Source organism: Pelodiscus sinensis, chromosome 9, assembly GCF_049634645.1.
Source record: "Pelodiscus sinensis isolate JC-2024 chromosome 9, ASM4963464v1, whole genome shotgun sequence".
Classification (NCBI taxonomy): Eukaryota; Metazoa; Chordata; order Testudines; family Trionychidae; genus Pelodiscus; species Pelodiscus sinensis.
In genome coordinates this window covers 25,238,130-25,264,037 of record NC_134719.1, presented here as the reverse complement: position 1 = coordinate 25,264,037, position 25,908 = coordinate 25,238,130, and the positions used below count along the sequence as shown (strand labels likewise).

Genomic DNA, 25,908 nt, shown 5'->3' with positions numbered 1-25,908 from the left:
ACAAGTTTTGGCTAGGGATTCACCTAATTCGAATGCACATAAGCAACCACTCGAAGAAGAAAAGAGGATTACTTACCTGTAACTGTTGTTCTTTGAGATGTGTTGCTCATGTCCATTCGATCCCCCCGCCTTCCCTTCGTCAGAGTCTCCAGCAAGAAGGAACTGAGGAGGGGGAGGGCCTGCAGGGGTACTTATGCTCTGTTGTTGCGGCGCCACTCCAGGGGGCGACCTGCTGGCTCGAAAGGTACTGCTGGGGGAAAAATGCTCCAGGAACTGTGCACATGGCGCGCGCACGCGCACCTAATTTGAATGGACATGAGCAGCACATCTCGAAGGACAACAGTTACAGGTAAGTAACCATCTTTTCTCTTATGTAAGAGAACATCCAATCGGTCTGGACACACTTTCAAAAAAGCGCATCACTTTTTCGATGAGCTTTTGTGTGTGGATGCTCTCTTTCGGAAGAAGTTTTTTGGAAGATCTCTTCCATAAAAAAGCTTCCGAAAGAAGCCTGCAGTCTAGACGTAGCCAGGAATTAGCCTTTTTGGTGCTGAAGCGCCCCTTTCTGTCTCACCTGCTGTTAGTTGTTCACCAGTACTCTAGGCCAGGGCTGACTCTCCCAGACAGTGGCACCCTCGTACCTAGGTACTGCCCTACCGCAGTGCCCCAACACTCTGGAGTCCTTCCCCTCTGGGGACTGCCAGTCTCCCTATGCCCACCTTACCTCAGTGATCCACTGTCAGTCTTCATCTAGCCCCTGCCACAGGGGCAAACTACAGTCTGAAATGGTCACTTATCATGGGCAAAGGGTTGTGAACCTGCTGCTTTTGCCTATCTTGGCTCCCTCCCTGCAGCCCTAGCACTTTGAGGCCTTGCTTCAGGCCCTGAAGCCTGGTACCTTGCTTGGCCAGAGCTTCTCCAGCTCTGGCTGACTTTTTCCCCAGCCTTACTCTAAATCAGGAAGGTTCTGGCTTCCCTAACGGCTAGGTTCCTCCTGTTCCCCAGCCAGAACAAAAGTGTCTCTCTCTTCCCTCCCTCCAGGAGCCCTTATTTATACAGCCCACAGCTAGGCCTTAATTGGCAGCTATCTGCTGCAGCTGCTTGCTCCATGGCCCCAGCCCTCATCCAGGGCTGGGTTTTAATCCCTTAAAGGGCCAGAGCAAAGCAGATGTCCTGTCACACAGTACTAAAGTGACCTAGGTGTCTCATTGAGAGTTTGGGCCCTCCCACAACCAAACTTTATCAATCCTTGATGGTTAGCTTGTTCCCAATCAGGATTGTAAGACCAAAAGCCTTTGGCCGCTCTGTAATTTGAATTTCAGCCATTGAAACTGTGATAGACTGACAATATCTTAAACAATTAAGATAAATATTGTTGAATTAAATTATTGAATTAGGTTTACTACTACTTTAGTTCATTGAAGAGAGAGAAGAGAGAGCCGCCCCTCCATAGAAGAGTTTAAAAAAATATGCCGGGCTCCCCCAGTTTTAAAAAATGTGAGAAGTGCCATGACCCTATACCTACTTCAGATGGCCACAAGTCTTGTATTCACTGCCTGGGGGAGACACATGTACCCCAGAAGTGTGCGTGCATTGCCATAGTCTTACAGCCAGTGCTTGAAGGACAGAGAGCTGAGAATACGTAAGCTGCTATTTGATAAAGCTCTTGAACCATAAACAGACAGCAGAATCCAGTCTGAAACAGACTGTGGCACCAGGTACTCTGGCACCAAAGAGATCTGGTACCAGAGAACATTTCTGTGTGAAGGCAGTATACTTGTGGAACTAGTGTATCCACAACAATATCATGATCCGGCCACATTACCATGGATGTGTTCTTCCTCGGCTGTGGCACTCGTTTCCAACATCACTTCGCTCAAGGCAAGTGGTCCGCCCACGAGTCCAGGCTCCATATCAATCTCCTGGAGCTTCAAGCCATACATGATGCCTGCAAACACTTTCGTATACACATCCAGGGTTCTAAGGTAGACATCTTTACAGACAATGTAATTACGATGTTTTACATCAATTGATAGGGGCCTGCATGTTCCTGAATGTTCCCGTTCTTTCTGTGTGAAGGCAGTATACTTGTGGAACTAGTGTATCCACAACAATATCACGATCACTGCATCATACCTACCTGGAATCAAAACTGTTATTGCGGAAACCCTCAGCCACCAGTTTGAAATATAACACGAGTAGGAACTCCATACCTGGGTCCTGCATGACATCTTCCACCAATGGGGTTGGCCGTCAGTAGATCTCTTCGCAATGTGCCACAACACCAAGTGCCCTCAGTATTGCTCCAGATCAGGCATAGGGCCCAGTTTTCTGGGAGATGCCTTCCATATCGCATGGAATACTCACCTCCTCTATGCCTTTCCTCCCATCCTGCTCATCCCCAGAGTCTTCTGCAAGATAGTCAGACAATGCCTTATTCATACTCAGAGCCCCAGCATGGGCCAGGCAGATCTGGTTTCCCTATCTCTATCAGATGTCTTTCCAACCTTCCTACCCACTTCTGACCTGTCCATATTTCTTTTTGAAGAACAGGGGCACCCTTTGCCATCTGCAACTGCAAACTCTACATCCAACAGCATGGTTCCTCTCTGGTTCTCAGAGGCAGAACAGAGATGTTCATAACAAGTAAGGAACATCTTAATCCATAGTAGATGACAGACCACTCATAATACTTACCTGTATAAGTGGAGATGTTTTATGACTTGGTGTGCGAGTAAAACACCCAAATCTCCACCACAGCTTTCTGCACAGTCCTTGACTACATTATGTTCCTGAAACAACAAGATCTATCAGTTTCATCACTCGGTGGCAGCATCAACAGCCTTCTTGAAAGGAGTACTGCTCAAAGATATCTGTTGTGTGGCTACTTGGTCCTCTACCATACTTTCATGAGACACTATGCAATTTCTACATGAGTTCAGCAGTAGCCAGCACAGTCCTTTCATCTGCACATAAAACCTTGCTGAAGCCCACCTACCATATTTGGATACTGCTAAGTAGTCACCAGCAGTGGAGCACCCACGGGAACATCACTCAAAGAAGAAAGCGAAGTTATTCACCTTGTGCAGTAATGACAATTCTTCAAGATGGGTGTCCCCATGGTTGCTTCATGACCCAGCCTCCTCCCTCTTCTTTGATTTGACACTCATGCAAGAGGGCGTTTACAAAACAACTGAGGGGAGTCAGGCCACACGTGAACTCCAAAGGCGCCAACAGCACACACTCCCTCGAGCATTCGTAGCCGACCAGATACTTCTAGAAAAAGTCTCCACTCCGCAGCACTGAATAAGCCTGACACCAACAGTGGAGCACCCCTGGGGCACACATCTCAAAGAACTGTCATTACAGCACAAGGTGAGTAACTGCCCTTATTTCTTTACAGTCTCTAACATGCCATTGGACTACTCATTGTTTTTAAAGTTATAGACTAATACGGCTACCTCTCTGAGACTTTTTGTTCAATAAGAATAAACAGTGGTTAAGAACAACAAACCAGGAATTAATGAATGAACATGAAGATGAGAACACCAGAAACCAGGAAGAGGTCACACTTCTGCCCTCTTCTTGCTCAAACTGAAAGTAAGGCAGCAGTGCCATTCCCACTACAGCACAGCTACTCCTCCTGCAAGAAATTGCTGAATTGTTGGAGAATGAATCTACAATACTCACTTTGTTTCCTTCTCCTGTCCAGGTATGGCTGGAACAGCTGGAGAGCTGGGACAAATTAAACTTGATTCTTTTGAAAGGTGCAAATGTGATTTCCTTGACAAGTGTACATAAGGACTTGTTTAGGTGTTGCAAAAAAAATAAAAAATATGAAAGTCTTCTATTATGAGTTAGATTCCTTTACCAACAGCCTCTATTAAGAGCACTACTGAAAGCTAACCAGATTTTTGGTGGTTGTATGAATTAGAATGCACATGTCATTGTGATGGTTCTTGAGGTACCAGGGCTGAGAATCACCTTGTTACCCCCTACCTCCAATGGTGTCAGGAAACAGCCTGCCACATTAGCCTTTCAGCTACTTGAACACTTTTCTCTGGGCTGCCTACACCTTCCAGGTTAACAAAAGGTCCACCCCAGTCCATTTGAATCAGTCCTCTGCCCCGGACACGGACTATTCACAGAAATCCCAGATCTGCCCCCAAATGTGCAATGTGCTCCAGTTAACTAATTTTACCTTAAAAAGCTGCTCCTGCAAATCATACATCACTTGTGACCATGTGTAAAAAAAGTAGACTTATTTAAGAAAGAATGAAGATAACAACAAATGAGATACATGATGAAACAAATAGTTATCAAAATATGAACCTGGGTCTACACTTATTGATAGTTATTTTTCCTAGCTAATAAAATAGGTTTCCCCACTCTCCAGTGCCCAGTCTGTTTTATAATTTCACAGAATCTAGGATCCAATTTTTGATGAGGACACTTTGTTCCTCAGTATGTCAATGGAAAAGATGTTTTCTCTTCTCTGTGTTATCCTGAAATAGTTTTTTGTTTCTGTTCATAGACAGGGTGAACCCCAATCTTGTCAGGTTTAGTTATTTATCTTTTTTACCTTCAAATGGTTTTGTTTGTTTGCATTTGCCTCTGACGGTTTTATGTTGAAAGTTTTGGTATTGGGCAAGGCTAAACAATTGAGCCTTGTATCTACGGCAAAACCAGGGGGTGGCATCTCCCTCTTGCTGAATAGGCATTCACTAAGACATTATCCTTTGGTGATTAACATTTACTCCAAGCCCATAATGCATACTTTTAACATATATTTATAATTTCTTAAATATTACCCATACGTACATCTTGCAGTGATTATAAATCTTGATGAGTTACAAGCTTTCTGTGGCTGCCTTACCTGTTACTTTTTATGGACAGATATCATGTGAGGTATGTGTAAAAACGGGACCCTTTAGGCCAAGGAGCCTTTGTATCTCAGAGACCACGCAAGACATGTTTTAAGAATTAAAAAATTCTGGCACAGACTGTAAGCTTTGTGATGAGTAAAAGCATGAGAAGGAAAGTTGCCAAGTAAAACCCCTTATGACATGAAATGGAACTTGTGTAGGAGGTTACAAAATCCAGAATGAAACATTATTTGGACCGAAAGTCTAATTTTCTTTTACATCCTAAACTGGGCGGGTGGCATTTACTTTATTTTTTCTACTAGTACCCAGCTTTAGTTTTTTGTTGTTTGATCTTGTTCTGACACCAATATATGCATCTCTTCCAAATGTAAAAAGGGATTATGTACTTTATTTTAAATTCCAGGATGCACAAGAATTCCTGCGTTGCCTAATGGATCTACTTCATGAAGAGCTAAAGGAGCCAGTCATGGAAATAGAAGATACCCAGTCTACAAGTATAGAAGAAAATGTGGAAGAAGACAAGAGCCTATCAGATGTAGATTTCCAATCCTGTGAATCTTGTGGTAGCAGTGATAAGGCAGAGAATGAGACTGGTTCCAGACCCTTCTCAGAGGACCATGCAGAGGCTACTATGTTAATTCAAGATGATGAAAACCACTCCCTCACATCCAAAGATTGGCAGAAAGAAAAAACTCTGTATAACAAGCTTAACCTGGCAAGTTCTATGGAGGATTTAAAAAAAGACACAAACATTGCTTCAGAAACTGCTGAGTTTTTACATAATCCAGGAACCGTCAAAGTGCAAATACACAGCAGAATTTCAGGTGACTATATGATCAGTTGCTAATGTGTAGTTAAAACAAAATCATATTACAGGTTGGACCTCCCTGGTCCTGCACCCTTGGGACCTGAGTGGTCCACGGAGTTTGATGGACATGGGGAGGTCAAGGCTTCCCTGCCTGGCTGTAGGCTCTACTCCTGGCTGGGTCTGTGCTCTCTGCCACTGCCTCTAGTCCCCCAGTATGCCAACCTTGGCTGGGGCTGTCTCCCCCATTGTGCCAGCCCCAAATAGGGGCCTGCTCTGCTGCATCCAGCCCTGGCTGGGGCTGCACCTTCCATGGCCCTAGCTGCGCACCCAGCTGCTGGCCCCGCTGACTCCACCCCTGGTTGAGGCTGTGCTCTCCGCCACCAGCCCCGGCGGGGACTGTGATCCTGGCTGCCGGTCCTGCTGCCTTCAGCCTCGGCTGGGACTGCGCTCCCTGCCATCAGCCCCAGGCAGGGCTGCACCCTCTACTGCACCAGCTCCAACCGAGACTGTACTTCCTAGCATACCATCCCGAGATGAGTCTGCATTCCCCACTGTGCCAGCCCCAGCCAGGCTGCACTCCTGGCTGGTGGCCCCACTACCTCCAAACCCAGCTAGGGCTGTGCTCCCTACTGTGCTTGCCTCACTGGGGCTGCATTCCCCACTGCCAAGCCCAGCCCAGGCTGCGCTTCTGAACCTGGCCAGACAGGGCTTTCTGGTCCAGCAGTATCTGTGATCCTACCAGACAATGGATGTTGCTGGACCAGAGAGTCACAGATTTTAGAGCTTTAGCCTGTAGTATCTGAAATGCATATTAAAGTGAAAATGAGTGAAACCATTGTAGGTATATATAACTTGTCATGTTTGTCATGTATCCTGTTAGAGTAGACGGGTTTCTAAACTGGTGCTTAAGTTCATTAATGTGATACTTTTATTATATATTTATTTAATCCATTTTGAAGTCCAGTGACTATTTACCAACTAGTTAAGATTTGCAACAATTGAAAGACTTCAGATAACATTACAATTGGTGATTGCATTCAGATGTTTTTGATTCATCATTTCTACTTTGAGTTTCTGAATTAAAACTAGGGATGTTAGATAGCATGTAATTGAATAGTTGTGTAACCACATGAAATTCTAATGGTTACACAACTATTTGATAGACCCTGGAGACAGGACGGCAGCCAGTGTGCTCCTGGTCCCTCCCCGTGCCACCCTGTGCTGCTGCCTCTATATCAGAGGCAGCAGTGCGGGATGGCAGGCGGAAGCTGATCTGCAAGGGGAGAGAGTTTAAAAACTGCCTTTCCATGCAGACCAGCTCCCACCTGCCACCTGTGCTGCTGCCTCTGATACAGAAGGCGGGGTGGCAGCAGACCCTGTCTGGAAGGGGGGGGGGGTCTGAGCTTCCCACGGACAGAGGCTGCTCCTTGGGTTGCTGAAGCAACCTCTGTCCGTGGGCAGCTCAGACCCCTCACTGTCCTTAGTGAATCCAGTCTGTCGTGGACAGATGCTACTTCGTGGCAGCCTTCCTCTCTCACGCGGAGCTGGTGCTGGGGGGAACTGGCTTCTGCCTGCCCTCTCCTCCCACTGCCTCTGTAGGAGTCAGAAAGAGTGGAGCCAGGTGGGTCTGTGGAGGTGGCATGTGTGGAGATCCTGCTTGAAAGCTGAATCCCTGTGTGCATTGGCCCTCTACCTGCCTCCCCCACCCTCTATGCTGATTCAGAGGCAGCAGTGCGGGGAGTGGGGCAGGTGAATCCGATGCTTGTGGATTGCCAGCTTTTAAGCCAGCTCCTCACAGGCACTGGCTCCCCCACAGTGAGAGAGGCAGCAAGGGTGGGGAGTTCATGTAGTGGACAAGATTAACTCAGGCTTATTGGGTAATCGTACAGTCATCTACATATTGACATCCCTAATTAGAACGAATTTTCTTACATGCAAACATTTAATCAGTAACCTACTGGTGTGCTGCTAAAATATAAGTTATCTGACTATTTTGCAGTTCAATCTGGAGCAAAATGTTACCACTGGGAAAATTTAGTTGGGAAGTAATACAGATTTCTGTTGCAGATTACATCAATGATGTCCATATGACCGATCTGTCCGCACCACAAAGCCCTCCCTCCAATGAAGGAGTGAATGCACATTTATCAACCACTCCTCCAAAATCAGCTTCATTATGGTCTGGATTGGCAACTGCACACAAAAAAGGTATATACTACTTTTTTCTCCTTGCATTGCATTATTTATAAGGGTGCCATTAGGTTTGTTTTTAAATTTAATGTTGATTCTAGATATCCTTCCAGGCCTCTACTTAGAGCTTTAAAACTGTTAATGGGGTATAGAACTTATTCCCATGTTTTCTACAGTGCTGTCTCTTTTCACTCTATTGAAGAATAGTGTATCATTACCAGTCACTATAGATAATTGTGTATCTGTAGCCTTTCCTGCCCCTTCAGTTGTTTGTCTCCTTGCTCTTGAAGCCTGGAACAATATTTTTCTTGATCTCTTTATAGAACCTGGTTGGAAAAATTGAGGTAGAGGGAAGAATGCTCATAGAACAAAAAAAGGTATTGTCTTCAGAGAAGAGTTTGGGAAGGAGCCTATTGGGTATTCAAGCGTTAGGCTTCTTTCAGGGACAAAGGCTTCAGTTGAGTCTCCCAGGGTAAAAGAACTCATGCCTGTCCCTACTGCTATAGGCGAGTTCAGCCATTAGAACAGTCGTTATTCCTGTTACAAACACAGAATAGTCAAGAGTCTGTTTATGCTGCTTGCATTCTACAGTCTACTCATTTGTAATTGGTCAGTACCTGAAAGGGCTAGCCTCTCACTGCCTGCACGGTTAGCTCTGACAGTGCTCCTTCTCTGTTACTGCTGTCTCCCAGCACAAGGGATATGTTTTTATAGCAGTTTCTTCTTTCACCACAGTAATTCTCCTACTTCATTCCCTGACTATATGTCTCTCTGTAGAGGGTCTATGACAGCGGGAGGCAGTGCTGACTCACACTATTGTCCGTTCAAGGGCAATTGCAATGTCACAGTCTATAACTAAGCAGTTTATAAGGCCCAGCCCTGGGTCAGGGCAGGGCAGAAAGACAAATGTTTACTAGGGGGGGGTCAGTAACAGTTTAAGTTTCTGGCCAAGTCCCAGCTGGGCAGAGAGCCGACAAGTGCAGAGGGGGAAGTGACAGTGGCAGATGGTGGCCACTGGGTCGCTGGGGATCTGGACTACAGCATGCTGACCAGGTTTGTGGGTCAGCAGGGATCCAAGTGGCAATGTGCTGCCCACCTGACTTCCATCTCATCAGTCGCCCCGGGATCGGCAGTCCCTGGACTACTTGGGGGCCTGCCTGGCTCACATGTTGCTCTTCAGAGTCAGCTGAGGATGGAGGCACTGGCAGTATGTCCATCGGTTCTGGCTCTGGCTCCAGCAGGGCCCAGGTGGTCCGGTTCAGTCATTGGGTCCTGGTGAGGGTTCTGGAGGCCTCAGCGGGTGTTCAGGCCATGGCAGCGGCCTCCGGGGGCTGGCAGGGGTACTGGAGGCCCAACCCAGTTCTCCCATCGGGCACAGTCTGGCTGGGCCCTTCGCTGCGGGAGCAGGGAGCAAGTATCTGGTCTGTTCAGCCACTGGGCTCCAATTGAGCACTGAGCTTTTATACCCTGAGTCCCGCCTTCCTGTGGGCGAAGCTGGGTGAGGCTGGGCTCCAAGTGTTCTTAGAGGGCCCTTCCTCTTCTGGGTCAGAAGGAGGCCATATTGCTGGCCTAGACTCCTTACAGGTCCTTTTATGGCATTGACATCAAAATGGAAGTCTTTTTCAACAGGAGCAGCTCTTTCTTACTCTACTCCTCAAGCTACCTGTCCCTTTCTTTCATCTGGAAGAACCTATGAATAGCTTGGCAGAGAAGTGATCTGAAGTCCCATTCTAACATGTTCTGTCCCACTGTCTGTCACAGCTTTAGTCCCAAGGACCCTGAGATAGGCTACTCAAAGCATTAAGAAGTTGATGGCGGTCTCAACTAGGGTTGCCAGGTGTCCGGTATTCACCTGGGCAGTCTGGTATTTGCAGGCTCCGTCTGTGAAAAAAACCTCAGAAAATACCAGACATGTGCAATGTCCGGTACTTCCTGTTTCCCTCAGACGGAAGGGGACAATTTTCCCCTGCCACATCTGGCAGGGGCGGGGGATTAAGGAGCGTGGCAGAGTCGTAGCAAAAGGGGGCAGGAAGGGGCACTTGCCGGGCACCATGCTGGGGGGGGCGCCAGGCTGGAGTGGGAGCGGAGTGCATTCTGCTCTGGCCCATGTGACCAGCAGAGACCTGGAAGCTGGCTATGTGATGCCTCCCTCAACACCAGCTGTGGCCAACCCACGGTTCTTGCCCCCCAAAAGTGCAGCTTGTGAAGCCGCTCTTGCACCCTCCCCCTCCAACGGCCCCTGCTCTCCTCCGGCTTCCCTTGGCCCCCGGCTTCCCTGTGCTTTTCTGGTGAGCACGTGGCACTATGAAGCGCTGCTCGCAGGGCAGGGGCAGGGCGGAGAAGGATTCGCACGCTCCTCTGCCTCCAGGCCCTAATTGGCCTGGGGGCAGGGGAGTGAAGGAAGTCTCCTCCCACACCAGGGGCATGGGCACTTTGGAGAACTTGGGGTGGGGACAAAGGCACTCCCTTACCCCCAGACCAATCATTGCTTGGGGATGGGAACCTGGAAACATCGCCCCCCCTTCTGCTTGATGCCCTGCCCCTTTCTGTGTGGCCCGAAGCCACTTCAAAAATTTTCGAACTGGCCCCCGGCAAAAAATTATTACCCACCCCTGACTTAGATGGTCTCATCAGGGGACAGGTTTTCTTTTTTTGGTCAGTCTGTTTTTTAAATTCTGTATCTGTGTCTTAAACTCACCCCAGTTGGTCCCAGCATAATCATTGGCTTAGTATTTTGAGTCTGTATTATTTGGTTTCCTTGAACTAAGTTGTGTTGAAGACTCCCTACAAAACTGTTAGGATCAAATGAGTTTAGCATATGATCTCAGATGTACCCATTTTATACTCTGAGAATGTGTTTAAAATTGGCCTTTATCTGAGAGTTCTAGGCCAAGGATTCTAAATTTTCTCTATTTGATAGTCTTGATTTTTATTTAACTTGAATGCTAGCCTTGGAAATTTCACTAGGAAAGAAAAAAAGATCAAGCATATTTGTCCACCTTCACTCTAGTAACCTGTAGGAACACGTGAGCATAGGAGATATATTAACTCAGCCATAGCTGTCAATAATTTGTCTGTCTGGTTCCATAAGAGATGAGATAAGGGAAAGAGAATTAATTCCTTTATCTCAATTCTGAAGAGGTGGTGCACAGTCATTTAATCATATCATGTTAAAAATGGATTCAGGAAAAGAAGAATCAAAGGTCAAGTGCTGAACTTTGAACCCTCTATTTTTATTTTTGCCTTTTTATGTAAGTTCCAACTGTATCTTCTCCAAAAAAGAAGAAACACAAGAAATACAAGAGTGTCATATCTGACATATTTGATGGGACCATCGTAAGCTCAGTGCAGTGCCTGACTTGTGATCGGGTGAGTTTAAAGAGATATTCTGATTTGCATTTAATGTTCATTTTTATATTAAAACATACATAGTTAATTTCAGTCATTTTACTTTTGTGTGTGTAATCTTTCTTTTGGGATTTTTCTTGTTGCGAACTCCCTGGGCATTCTAGCAAAGCTATTGTCCCTCTTCTGAGCTCTGCAGCAGTTACGTCTCTTGAATTTAATTTCTCAGTTTATAATAATGACAGTGGCGACCCTTCTTTAATGAAGACTCTTGCTTCTCATTTTCAGCTAGAAAAAATATAAGCTGAATTGAAACTCTAAAATGGTGGATGTTTGTTTTTTTACTAAGTGCAACTAAGTTTTCCTTTTCTTCCTCTTACCTCCCACCATTTAGGAGGTTCCCACTATTGTTGAGACTTGCTAAACAATTCTGTTACTTTGCTTAGACACACAGTGAGATGTATGTGCAGGTGAAAGTCACAGTTCCTTTTCTGTAACAAAATACAGGACTATGTAGCACTTTAAAGACTAACAAGATGGTTTCTTAGATGATGAGCTTTCGTGGGCCAGACCCACTTCCTCAGATCAAATAGTAGAAGAAAATAGGTATATATGGTTGTGACTATTTTCTTCCACTATTTGATCTGAGGAAGTGGGTCTGGCCCACGAAAGCTCATCATCTAAGAAACCATCTTGTTAGTCTTTAAAGTGCTACATAGTCCTGTATTTTGTTTCAGCTACACCAGACTAACACGGCTACATTTCTATCACTATTCCTTTTCTGTGGTATTATAGCTAACCAATGACTCTAATATCTATGTGCTGTCAGTCACAGATTATTAATATCACTCGGAAATGCTCCTTCAGTTATTTATACTTTAAGCTCCAAAGTGCATCTTTTCAGTTCCTCTCTTTTAAAATAAGAATAAAGGATTTCTCCTTCCCCAACATACATCCTTTATTCATGAAAAGCAGTTTACGGAAGAAGAATGGAACCCGATATGAAGGAGGAATCTTTTATGTCTCCAACTTCATTTAGAAGAAAATCCAGCCCTGGTTACCCTGAGTTCTTCTTTGAGTGTTGCCCCTGTGGGTGCTCCACTCTAGGTGACAGTGTGTCTTGGCATCTTTGATCAGAGATCTTTGTTAGCAGTGCCTGGTAGGAATGTACATGCGTAGTAGGTGTCTTGCAAATCTGTTTGGCTGCATGTCCTGATCCCTTCAGTTCCTTCTCAATTGTCTTCTCACAGAAAATACTATGTCCTGGCGAAGGGCATGTACTTCCTATTCTCCCACCCTAAACCCAACTCCCTGGTAGTTAAGGCTGCAAATCACAGGGTTAAACACCCTCGGCACAGATCAGCTCCACAGGACTCCAAATGTCTCAACCTCCTGGGCTGCAAAGTTTATACCTTCTTCACCCTGCAATTCCACATAGCCAACTATGCTGCTTTCCTAGCCAACTACAATTTGTCCCCATAGAAGGACATTTCTCGAAGAACCTCAGATACTGCACAAGGTGATTAACTTTCTCTTTCTAACACGCACAACTTTTTAAAGGAAAACTGTAATATAATATAAAATAGTCCAACGACTACATTGGATTAGAAAAGGCAAGTCATTAAGGGCTCATCTCCACTCTATGGTGGATGGTTGCTGCAGCAATCAATCCACCAGTAGTTGATTTATTGTGTTGTCTTATACGGAATAAATCAACCTCTCAGCACTGTCCAATTGACTCCAGTAATCAACCATGACAAGAAGAGTAGGCAGAGTTGATGGGAGAACATCAGCCACCGGACTTACTGCCATGGAAGACATTGCAGGTCTAAGTGTGTCGACTTCAGTTATGCTGTTTGTGTAACTGAAGTTGCCTGTGTTAGATTGATGGGAGGACAGGATATAGTGTAGACTAGGCCTAATTATTTGTAATTATTTGGAATACGCAAAAAGATAGGCATACTGTTTCAGCAGCCTCATCGTGCAAGTGAGATCTGAGAAAATTCAGATCTCATTAAAGGCATTTAAAATTAGATTTTTTCAAAGTAGTTTGAAGTCCTGGTCTGCCTTTTGAGGTATATGCACATGTGCACCACCAGTAGAAACACGTGTTGCCAGCTGTGGGTGCTTTGCTAATGAGCTGGGTGGCATTTGAATCTCTCCTAAGTGGCCACTCAAGCACTCAACTTAGAGGGAACACTGTTTGACCCACATCCATGTCTCTTCTACTATATATTTGAGAGAGTTTGTCTGTGGGTGAGCATGTCTGTCTGTCTGTCTGTTCAAGAACTCTTAAACTGTAAGAGCTAGGGCCACCAAAATTGATATACAGCTTTCTCTTATCATAACTTAAAGCAGTGTAAGGGTTTGGTTGTGCCAGGAAAATAGGATGTGCCTGGAACGGGATTGCTTTTCATAAAACTATACAGAAAAGAGGCCGAATAATCAGGCAGGTGAAAGGGGTTGGCTGGGGACACCCTCCACTCCCTCCATTTGGGACTGCCTCAATCCCGAACCTCCCATTCCTCAGGTGCCTTTTAAGGAGCCCCCTCTCCACTCATACAGGAATATAGCTGGCTGTTTCCCTTCTTCAGGTAGCAAGGGGAAAGTGAATAGTTTGCTCTATTCCTCAGTCTGGTTAGGGAGTGCAGGGAGCAGACAAACCTGAACCTGCCCCAGCTAAGAGACATGCATCTCTCTCCTGCATGTGCCCACTGGAGCTGCAGCAGCCATAGAGAAGTGCTTCTCACCTGGCCCCAAGCTGCTGCAGTGAGAGTGTGTTGTGGTAGTCTTTTCTCCCTGGAGAAGCATGCACACTGAACCCCTCATTCCCAACCCCACCCCAGTGCAACGATTTAAGTGAAAAACAAAAATTAAGGACTGAGCAACACCGGGTAAATCTTGTTCTAACTGATAAATGAGAAATAGCCATCTAGTGGAATTTTAGGTATAAAACACCAAATCTTTTGTTCTTTTAACAAAATCCTAATTTTTCTCCCTATTTTATTTTTTGCATAGGTGTCTGTTACCCTGGAGACCTTTCAGGATCTGTCGTTGCCTATTCCAGGTAAGGAAGATCTTGCCAAACTGCATTCTTCAAGTCATCAGACTTCTCTAATCAAGACAGGTTCATGTGGCGAAGCATATGCTCCCCAAGGATGGATAGCATTTTTTGTGGAGTATTTTAAAAGGTAAGTGATTCTCTTTTATAGTGCTTAGTTTTTAAAACTGCAGTTTCTGCTATACCAGCAGAACATTTGTTGTGTTTTCTGTCAATGATGTTTCAGGTTTGTTATCTCATGTGTTCCTAGCTGGTTTTGGGGTCCAGTAGTAACCTTACAAGATTGTCTTGCTGCCTTTTTCGCCAGAGATGAACTTAAAGGTAAGCCAGTATTTAAATTACATCTAATTTGCCTCTTTAAAATGAGATAAATAGATGAGGTGGTGTACTTTTGTGTTTTATAATTGAACCAAAGCATACAAAATATTCCTTGTCATTGGATCAACTTTTTTTTAAATAAATCACTAGTGAAACTGATTTTGAAGCAAGAGTTTTCCACATAACCTTTCTTGGAAATAGACAATGACTGAATTTCTCTTAATGAAATAAATCATCAATTTCAAATGAGTACTTTTCCTTTCCTTCTTCATTCTGAAATTATTGCACTACCTAAATTTGGGAATTTGCTCCTTCTCTTGCCTTTAAAACATATACTTCTTCCCTTTTATTTTAAAATTATTACATACATATTCTGGGTTTTGTTGGGTTATTTAATGTTTGGAAACATAAAACCTAAGAAAACCCTATTGTACATTTTGCTCAGTGAAATACTAACATTTTCTTTAGAGCAATCCAAAATCTTCATTGACTGAAACATTAAGTTATCCCTGAAGTTGGTGACACAAAGCAATAGAAATTATAATTAATAGCTATTGTAAATCACAGTTATAATTAATAAAATATAGCTGATAGCTTGAAGAATATATTCTTGTGTTTAGGGAATAATGGCTGTTTTCTCCCCATAATATCTACAGGTGATAATATGTACAGTTGTGAAAAGTGTAAAAAGTAAGTAATGTTTTACCTTACTTTTGCTTTGTAAACTTCAGTCTTGATCAGCACATTAACTGTTGCTACCGAAGTTTTATGTGTGTTGAAATAAATGCATCACACAGTGACTTTCATGGATGAGGCTCCTGTATTTTTGGTATTTTTAATTAGTAGTTTTTTGTTATATAAGCTTGTCCAATACCTGTCAAAAGTCTAATAGCAATGAAGGTGCATCTGGCAGGAAGTGTTTTATGGTTGAGTCAACCATATTGCAATTATAAAGAAATACTTCATCTAGATATACCAATTCTTTGTATTACTATAAGTCCTTAATTGTAATGCAGTCTAAATTATTATCAAAATAATGTAATGTAACATTGTCTGACTATAGCAGTTACACAGTAACACTGTTGTCTTGTACAAGCATCAGAATATAATTTGAATATAGTACGGGAACAGTAAACTACAGAGACTCTTCCAAAATGTTCATAGCCTTCGGTGGAAATGGAGTGCATATTAGCACTCCAGTATAATTACTCATAGATACTTTGCTGTAGCTGATTTTTCTTCAAGAATAAACTTACTTAGCAAAAGCTGTATTTCATAATTTGTTCCATGTTAAGAAAAGCCATTGGCTAAATAGAACTTATAGACACATACATAGTTACTGCTTTGAATTATTCAGTAGAACAGATTCACTTTGCTTCATGATTTCATTATTCATACCACTTTAGCTAAGTAACTCTAGTCTGCATTCCAGAAATATTTCAGGTTAATTAATGTAATGCATAACTCTAAGACTTGTTTTTCCTGAGTTGTCGCAGGAGGTGAAACACTTATAAAACTAAATAATATTTTTTCTTCATTGCTTAGACTAAGAAACGGAGTGAAGTTCTGCAAAGTGCAAAAATTTCCTGAGGTATTGTAATCACACACGTTCAAAATATTTCTTCTGCCTGGTTGGGAATGTGACAAGGTCACATGAGTTGCATAGAAAGTAGATTGGATATTGAATGTTAAAAAAATTAAAATTTAGCAACATGTTAACATTCCTATGCATTCCTAAGAAACCTGATCATGTCCAATCACATTTTGTCAAGTACTTTACAAGAAAGTGAACAAGAGATAAAATGAAAGGTGAAGTTAGAATATTTTTCCTACAGTTCTGTAGCCAGCCTGTGGAATTCATTTCTGCTGGAGGGCATAGAGTTAAATACTGCAATTGAGTTGGAAATGTTTCTGACCTGTTATATTTGTAGCATGGTAAAGGTAATTAAATCTTGTACTTCAGAGCATCAGCTGATGTCTGCAACAATCAGGAAGGAATTTGCCTGGTGACAGCCTTGTACAAGTAGTTAAATTCAGTAGAGAAAGAGCATTGCCCTTCATTGAAGCAACAAGTAATCTTGTAGCTCCTTAGAGACTAACAAAAACTATTTACCTATCTACCTTATCTATCTATCAATCATAGCATCATGAGCTTTCATGGGAAAAAAACACTCCCATTTGAGGAAGTGGGTTTTGCCCATGAAGGCTCATGAAGATTAATCTTTGGGGAAATCCTGAAAACATATTTGGGATCCACAAATATAACTAATTTAAAATAAATGTGGAGGAGTCCTGTCTCCTGCTGCAGAATAAATTGATTCCAGTTGCTTGTACTAGGGCCCATAGGAATCCTTACGATTTTAACAGAGTTGGGGAGGATGGCAATAGGGCCTCTATCTATAGTTGCTTAATAGAAAAGTACACGTCAATTAGTTTTTAATAAATTATGTTAATCCTTGTTACAGATATTGTGCATTCATCTCAAAAGATTCAGACATGAGCTCATGTTTTCCACAAAAATTGGTACCCATGTATCCTTTCCTCTGGAAGGACTTGATCTTCAGCCTTTTGTTGCTAAGGACAGTCCAGCACAGATTGTGACATATGATCTCTTGTCTGTCATCTGCCACCATGGAACTGCCAGCAGTAAGTATATGCTTGTTGTTTCAGACTGCAAACGTGGTGACAGATGTTCATGGCACACTTTGCTTTATGGAAATAGATGTAGGATTAATGGTTCCATTTAGATTTATTGGTCTGTAAGATAAAAATAAACAATGGTGGGGGTAATATTAATTCCAAAATTGACTAGTCTTACTGTTGATTCTAGCAAAAGGCTAGTACATGTTCTGTTTAGTTGTTTTTTTTAAGTGAGTTTTGACGTACATTTTGGAATGTTATTTAGGAGTCTTATACAGTTTTTAGAGAAATAAATCAACCAATCCTGTGACCTTACAAAACCTCTCTAGTTAACCATCCTGTCCTGCCTGGTACATAAATTCAAATACACATTACAATTAATGATATAATGTAAAGGACTGCTCATCCCACCTAGCAACATGACAAGCAAATACAATGGAAATAATAAAATAAGCCCCTTTCTCCACAAAGGTCTGTGAATAAAAGATGGACTTTGTGGCATTTCTAGAGAATTAGCTGATCTTCAAAGTCATTGTCAAAGGGGGGAAGTGCACTGCAAGTTCCCTTATGATTAATATTCTCCCAGTACAGGTTGGACCTCCCAGGTCTGGCACCCTAAGGACCTGGTCAGTCACAAATAAGTGAGTTTGCTGGAACAGGGGAAGTCAATGCCAACCCTCCTGCCCTTCGGTTTGCAAGGGCTGCTGGCCCTGTTGCCACCACCACAGCAGGGCTCCTGGCCTTAGCAGGGTTCCCAGCTGTTGGCCCTCCCTGCTGCTGGGCTGCCGAGGCTCTCTGGTCCAGGAACATAGATTGTCCTGCTAGGCCACGGGTGTTGCTGGACCAAAGTGTCCCAGTTTACAGAAGTTCAACCTGTAGTTCTTCCTTGTTTGGCTAAAAGAGTTCCAGTGCCTCTCTTATAAACTCTGGCAACATGACATGGGAAGAGGGGCAGTAGAACTGAGTTATGAACACCAGTTACCAACTCACTAGTCAACCAGACACCTTTGGATACAGAAGTACAAAATCACACAGTAGCAGAGAAAATAAAAAGCAGCTATAATACAGGATAACAGAAACTAGTGACAGAGTGCTGAGTTAATTAGTCCCTGCCATTTCAGCACCCATGGGGCTGACTGAACAGCTCTGTGTCTGCCTGGCAATGGGAAACGGCTGCCATCCTAATGAGCCAAGGGCTAGAATGCTGAGAGAAAGGAAGCCAGGAAGGAGGAGGAGGGAAGAGAAAGACAGGGCATAGAGAGGGCTGAGAGACTCTGCCCTGCTGCTGGTGAAGTTTGGCATAAACCTGTATGGAGATAGTAAGGTAGTGGTGGGAAACAGCTGTACGTAAAGAGCACTGGTTTGTATCAACCTGACTGACTTGAGAAGGAAGCAGGGCACAAATCAAAGGGACCAAGCTTTCATCGTGCTACACTACTAAAAGAAAAAAGGGGAAAAGCTGTATTTTTCTTCTGCATAGTAAAGTTTCAATGCTATATTAGTGTTCAATTGTAAACTTTTGAAAGAAAACTAAAAGGTTTACCAATGTCAGAAAAACCCCTCTGTTCTTTCCATTTTCTTTCGAAAGAACGCAATAGAAGTGTGGATGTAAGTGAAGTCTGGATGCACCCTTGGGGAACAGAGCATATATTGAAAGAATATAACCATGTCTGCCTTTTCCCTTTAGCTGGTGTGAATGAAACAAAAAGCTGATCTTAGAGTTATAAGGAACTTAAGCCAGATTTGTACAATAAAAGTCCCTTTCGTTAATATCATTAAATGTGGTGAAAAGACTTCAAATTTTTTGTATTCTTGATCTGTTACTTAGTTGTTCATAGCTGCATGTTTCACAGTACAGTTTCTAATACCTTCTGGTTCTAGGTGGACATTATATAGCTTATTGCCGAAACAATTTAAATAATCTTTGGTATGAATTTGATGATCAGAGTGTCACAGAAGTACCAGAATCCACTGTACAGAATGCAGAAGCTTATGTTCTCTTCTACAGGTAAGACAGTGAATAAAAGGAGGAGTAAAGTTAGCATCAGTATAAATCTTGCTCAATTAAATGAATCAGTTGTAAGTTGGCCATTTGGCATCCAGTTTTTAAAATTAGGTTGCTAAATAAAGTTTGAGAGATACTTGGAAATGGAGAAGGGAGGTTGAGTAAGACAGATGTCCATCTATTGGAGAGACCCTGTAGTATACACAGAACTAATGTCATGTATATATCACCACAAAATCAGCTAGGCTGGAGAAATGCTTTTGTTTTATAATAGCCCTCAGAAAATGCATAACAGTTTCAGAATAAGTAAAAAAAGGAGGTTGCACTCTTCTGAAGAGGGCAATAATGCAGCAGAGTTACCATAGTGAGAAGGCTTCTGGATGTGTTCTAATAGGGTATTGAGGAGCACTAGATGCCACTGTGGAGATGTTTTGCTTTGATTTAGTGAAAATACTTTGCCACCAGTTTATTTTTGATGTAATAGTTACAAAGTGAAATGGCTCAAATGTTTAAATGCTTATAAAATTTCAGAATTAAGCCACAGGGGTGGATCAGAACAATGTGCATATTGAAGACAGTGAAAACTCAGCAAGATTACTACAACTTGAATAGTCTTTTAGAACTGGCAACTAAGATTACCTCATTTTTATTCGGAGGAGGATGCATTCAGGGAGGATTCTGTACACAGACAGACTGAGATTGTTAGAGCTATAAAGGGAGTTCAGGAAACTCTTTAATAGCTGGGAACTGGAACAACAGGGGTTTTACTGTGTCTTTATTTTGCTGAAACTTAGACAGTGTACAGTGTAAAGAGCGACTTGCTCAGTCTTTATCACTTCTGTACTTGGAACGGTACAAGAAATTAGACTCTTACCTTTTAACTGTTTTACAGCTATTAAACTATTCTATTTTAAACATTACATTCTTTATACTGACATTTAGTTTTAATTAACAAAGGATGTGTGTTTGCTACTGAAAGCTGAATACTAACTCTAGCAGAAGTAAGTGATGAGTAGATACATTCTTACAATATTTTTGTCTTTGCCAGAAGCACTAGATGCAGGCTACTGGCCAAGAGAGGGTCATTGCTCTGACCCAGAATGACTGCTTCTGTGATCCGTTTAGGAATAGACTATATTGTCAGTAAGAATACTGCACTTGTTGAGAATAAACACTTCGGAATTAGAATACAAACTCAAGCATGTGGAATATTTCTATTTTGGTAGTACATATTAAAATCCTTGTTTATTTAAATGAGCATCTTTTCTACTGGATTGGTTGTTTTAATATGAATTAACATTATTTAATGATATAGTAATGTGATATTTGAATTGGGTTTTAGGTGTATTAAATGTAATAACCCAGATATTCAGTGAAGGAAAAAGCTGGTTTCCAAACCAATATTCAGATTAAATCAGCGCCACATATAAGGATCCATCCTGTGCTTAATGATTTTTTTAAATTCATACATAATAGGAAGAGCAACGAAGAAGCACAAAGAGAGAGGCAAAGGGTATCAAGTCTGTTGACTATGATGGAACCAAGTCTCCTTCAATTCTATATTTCTCGACAGTGGCTGAATAAATTCAAGACTTTTGCTGAGCCAGGGCCTATTTCAAATAATGATTTCCTCTGTGTGCATGGAGGTGAGACTGCCAATCTTTTATAATGTACCAGTAAAACAGAATGAATGAAATCTTATTTTATTAGACAGCAAGATTTTTTAATACAGGAACTTGTATGTAATCAGTTTCTTATTCTTTACTCTTATCAGTTAGTCAGAAACCGAAGTTATTTATTATCTTGTCATTTTTTATTAGGGACCTACTTTAAGTATTTTAAGTCAAGATCTGATCAGTGTGTAACTGTCCAAATCTAACTATATATAATATTTTTTCTTTAATGTGTGTGTTTTTTCTATAGGACCCTAATATTGTTTGCATGTTTTCAAAACATTTCTATTTGACATTGTTTTATACCTTTGATTACATAGTTACTCTCCCCTAAGAAATATTTGGACCAACACCTTGTAGCCCAAACCATTGTTGGAACTGCCTTCTGAGGATAACGTGCTCAGAAGCCTGGAAGTGATAAGACACACTAGCATTTCAAACATGAAAACTATAATGATTAAGGACACTTTCTTGCATATTTTGTATACAAGTTTTTAAAATTGTGTTTCCTCTGCCAGACATTAACAAGCGCTGTGTTGTGTGACATCACCCTTATTTGAACACCTAACTCTGTAAGCAACCACCATGCAGTATCTTAACACCCTCTCCCAAGTAACTGTGCAAAAGAGAAAGTGGCCATTTGGAGGTGTACATTTGCAGCAGGAGAACTTGAGCCTATTAGAATGGAATGGATCTATAAGACCTCCTTCTCATTGCTCAGATGTCACTGTCATGCCTGGGACATTGGTGGTCTGACTCCTGGAATGAGGGTCAGGTGTAAGAGAGCAGGCAAGGTCAGGTTATCAGCAGCAGGCAGTAGGAACAGGTATTGCTGGGAAAGCAGCCCTAAGTAGGTTGAACCTGGTTGCATGGACAACTTTCTGTTGTGTTGGGTTTAACTAGCAACAGCTGGTATCCCTGGTGTTTCACCAGTCAGTTTCCAGGACAGGGGTCTTCTATGAAAGTTTGGCTTCTCTTTTCAGAACAGGTGGCATGCTGCTGTTTTACACATGCATGGCAGAACATCAGTTTTCCCCACACAGAGAGGCTAAGATGCTGTTTATGTACAGTAGCTATTTTTAGTATATAGTGCTGACACAACAAGTAGGAGCAACTGCAAATGAGACTTCATTGTTCATAATCCTTAAGCCTCTTTTTGGACTTCTGATACTATCTGGAAAGTCTGAAGATAACTAATGAGCTTTAATGAGTAATAAGTGGAATTGAGTTTAAGACAAGACACAATCAGTGGCTTTTATCTGAGTAATGCAGAAGCTCTTAGTAACAATTTTAAATGAAAATTTAATCCTGCATTTTAAAGAACATTTTGGAACTACTATTCTTAACATAAGCCTTTACAGTCAATCCATTTCAGCTTTCAAATATGTCTGAATTAAATCTTTAATGTGATTCCCTTCAGATTCTCCAGTAAAAGTTTTAAGTGATTCTTATCAAGAGTAGGCCTCTTGTGAGAAACTGCTCTTGACTTGGTAGCTTGATGGGTCATTTAAAGTCACATTTACTATATTATATCTTATGTTTTAATTTGAAGTGGTCAAGAGATAGTTCATGATTTTAAAGAAACTTTTAAAACATTAGTCATCTTTTTCCTGAACTCTGTGTATAATAGCCAGGGGGAAAAAAAGAACAAAACAGCAAGATCTTTTTCTTCTTTTATAGGTGTTCTTCCACATAAGGCTGGTTTCGTAGAAGACTTGGTTGTAATGCTACCTCAGAACATATGGGATACCCTATATAGCAGGTAACTGACTTGTTCTGTTCTGTGGTTTAAGAACTAGCATTTGTGCTAAGTCTTGAGTTCATAAATCTTGGGGTTAGTGTAAAAATGGAATTCCAGATACAAAGTTGAAAGAAGGGAGTACAAGAAGCAGATTTAGGAAATTAGCTTGTATAAGACAACTCGAGTAAATGATGTTGCAGGTAATGGGGGTATTATACCAATAAATGCCATGTATATTAGTCTACAGAATAACAAATCATGACAGGAAAAACATACTTTGCAAGAGGTATTTTGAAGGAAATGCCTGTATCACAGCTTCTTAGCTATAGAAAGAACTAGCTTTTTGGTCCCTCGGTTTTGTTGTTTTTGCCTCAGTCAGCTGCTAGAATTACTTAAAAGTAACTGAGGTTTCTTTGTACATACGCTGTACTCCTCTTAATAGGTTGAATTTGATTACTTCCTGAAGGAGTGACCCTTGTAAAGCCCAGTTCTTTTTAAAACAACAAAATTGCGTTAGAGTCCCATTGAGTTCACTGAGGACTCTGTTGTACATTCCAAGAATTTCTATCTTTTAAATCAGGTATCCGAGCAGAAAAGGGATATAATGATGTGTAGATAGCCCCAAGCAAAAAAGGGAAACGTATTCCTACATCCCCACCATATATCTGCTTCTCACTTTTCTATGTAGTTTGTCTTTTCATCCCCTTAATCCATACAAGCAACATCTCTTTCTTCTCTGCACACCAGAACTTGCCATTGCCTCCCAAGGCCTCCTTTCTTAGTGCCTCCCACCCTAATAGACACTCATTTCTGTACTTGCCATTCTCCTCCCAGCAGAGGAAGTATTTCCTCCTTGAGTAATTATCTGGGGTTCCTACAGAGAGACTGGGAAGCACTTTGTCATCTCCATATTGAGAGTCAGGGAGAAAATGTGATCTGACCATGAATTCCTGACTTTTTCTCCTATATGGGGAGAAAGTCAGGCATTCAAAGTCAGTCATAAAGTTTAAGGCTGTAAAGGATCATCCAGTCTGACTTACTGTACATCACAGCCCACAAACCACCCCAAAACCAAGTCTCACAACCAGAATTAGACCAAAGTATGATGGCCTGTAGAAGATTGGACCTTACTTTGCAAAAACACTTCAAAGTTCTTTTGAAAATATCATGTTCTGAGACATTCCCTACCTAAGCCTTATCCTTACTCTAAGTCATGGGTCTTGTCAGCATTTCCGGTTAGGCAGAGAGTGCCTGCTGCTTTTTTTCTCTACAGCAGGGGTAGTCAATTATTGTTTGTCAAGATCGAAAGTTCGTAGTTAAGGTATAGTCAAGGTCCAGCTCTCAGTGAAAATAATAAAACCCCCAAGAATGATATTAAATAAATACAATACAAATTTTTAGAATCTGTTCAGAAGTGTCTGACACTCCAGATTTGGCCCACAATGTATCCATTGACTGCCCTTGCTCTGCAGTTAGGTGGAACAGTCTTTCCATGCTAACCTAAAAGGCTTCTTCAGTTGAAGAAAACTGAAATTCATCTTGCAAATGAAATTCAATTTCATCCACCAGAAACCTCACTAAAAATATTCAGATTGTTGTGGAACCATGTTAAGGTGGAATTAAGCCAGACTGGACTGCCTTCAGTGCTTTCAGAGGACTCGTCTATAGATAAGTGGCACTACTTAAACTAATTTAAAATTGCGGCTTAAGGTCAGGTCTACGCCAGCACACTCCCTAGTGTAAAGACTGTTTATAATAGCAAAATAAGCAGTACCGACCAGAACCATATTTATGTCAGTATAACTACAAGGATTGTCAAAGGTTAACCCTAACCAGTAAGCCTTACCACTTCCAGTTAACCATAGGGGCTGTAACAGCTCCCTGCCTACTCCAGGCGGGACTGCTCCAGCCTCACAGGGCCCACCAGCACAGCCACAGGTGACACACTGGCTTCCCGGGAGCGGGGCTGGCAGCAGAACCTCCGCCCCGGAGCAGGGCTGGTAGCAGGCCCTGCTGGTCCTGCTCCCAGGGAGGCTTCGCTGCAGGCTCTGGATCATAAAGCTTATTTAAACTTTATACTGCAGAGCTTGCAGTGCATGTAACTGTGTAACCACTGAAAATCCTAGTAGTTACACGGTTACATCTTTAACCACATTTTGAACCACATTTTTACAATGTCAAAATATTTTGACCAAAACAAATCATTTTATACTTTTTCAAACCAGAATGCTTTGTTGGGATGAGCTGAAATGCTTTGTTTCAAGTAACGTCAACATTAAGAACATAAGAACAGTCATACAGAATCAGACCAAATGTCCATCTAGCCCAGTATCTTGTCTCCTGACACTGGCCAATGCAAGGTGCCCCAGAGGGAATGAAACTAACAGGCCATCCCTTGTCTGGTGTGGATTCTCAGCTTTTGTCAAACAGAAGCTAGGGTCACCATTCCTGGCTAGTAGTCATTAATAGACATGTCCTCCATTAATGTATCTAATTATTTTTTTAACCATGTTATCATCTTGGCCTTCGCAACGTTCTCTGACAAAAATTTCTGCAGGTTACTGCGTGTTGTGTGAAGAAATATTTCCTTTGTTTTAAACTAGGGATGTAAGAGGGTAGCTGTTTAAACAGATAACTGAAAAACATGCGCTTATTGGTTACTGCATGAGCTTATCAGTTTCCTAAATGGTTACATGTGGCTCTCACTCAGGCTTGTGGTGAGCCAACTGCCACCCTGCACTGCTGCCTCTGTTACAGAAGCAGCAGAACAGAGTTGCAACCAGTGCGTGTTGGGAGTTAGCTTAAAAGCTGGCTTCCAACATGCACCAGCTCCCAGGGAGCTGGCTGCTGCCTTGCGTGTAACTGTAACTGCATGTTCTCATTGTGGTGCATTTCCTTAGGGGAGATGTAGTTGGGAATATCCATATCCCACTCTCCCTTACGGGGCCACATCCCTGGCTAGCATAGATTTCTCATAATGCACTGAGTCAAGGAATAGCCATGACTATGCAGCTCAGTCACCTTATGGGAATTACAGTCCTCCAGTGAGCCTAGCCCATATGTGAGAAGTGGGGCTAGAATTACAAATCTCGTAAGACAATGTGCTATGATAGGAAACTGCTGCTTAATGTTTTCTTGAAATGGAAAAAATGAAATATTCAATTTTGGGTGAACCATTCCCAAATGAAAATATTTCATTTTGATTTTTCTAACAAAATAAATCAATATTTTGCAAAATCAA

General features: G+C 42.2%; 1 protein-coding gene across 8 annotated transcripts in view; it reads left to right on the top strand.

Annotated features, from left to right (window-relative positions):
* The window catches only part of USP33 (ubiquitin specific peptidase 33), a 108,390-nt gene that overhangs the window by 62,383 nt on the left and 20,099 nt on the right, over window positions 1-25,908 (top strand). For 7 of the 8 annotated variants that reach the window (XR_012905932.1, XM_075936302.1, XM_075936303.1 and 4 more), the window contains 11 exons: window positions 5,290-5,710; window positions 7,762-7,902; window positions 11,141-11,253; window positions 14,248-14,420; window positions 14,517-14,611; window positions 15,265-15,298; window positions 16,154-16,199; window positions 17,074-17,254; window positions 19,130-19,256; window positions 20,730-20,899; window positions 22,607-22,688. Coding sequence is in view for 7 of the 8 variants with exons in the window: in XM_075936302.1 (XP_075792417.1) it covers window positions 5,290-5,710; window positions 7,762-7,902; window positions 11,141-11,253; window positions 14,248-14,420; window positions 14,517-14,611; window positions 15,265-15,298; window positions 16,154-16,199; window positions 17,074-17,254; window positions 19,130-19,256; window positions 20,730-20,899; window positions 22,607-22,688 (1,583 nt within the window). In the remaining variant the exon portion in view is untranslated. The remainder of the gene's footprint in view (window positions 1-5,289; window positions 5,711-7,761; window positions 7,903-11,140; window positions 11,254-14,247; window positions 14,421-14,516; window positions 14,612-15,264; window positions 15,299-16,153; window positions 16,200-17,073; window positions 17,255-19,129; window positions 19,257-20,729; window positions 20,900-22,606; window positions 22,689-25,908) is intronic. The other variant, XM_006129575.4, reaches the window with a different exon arrangement.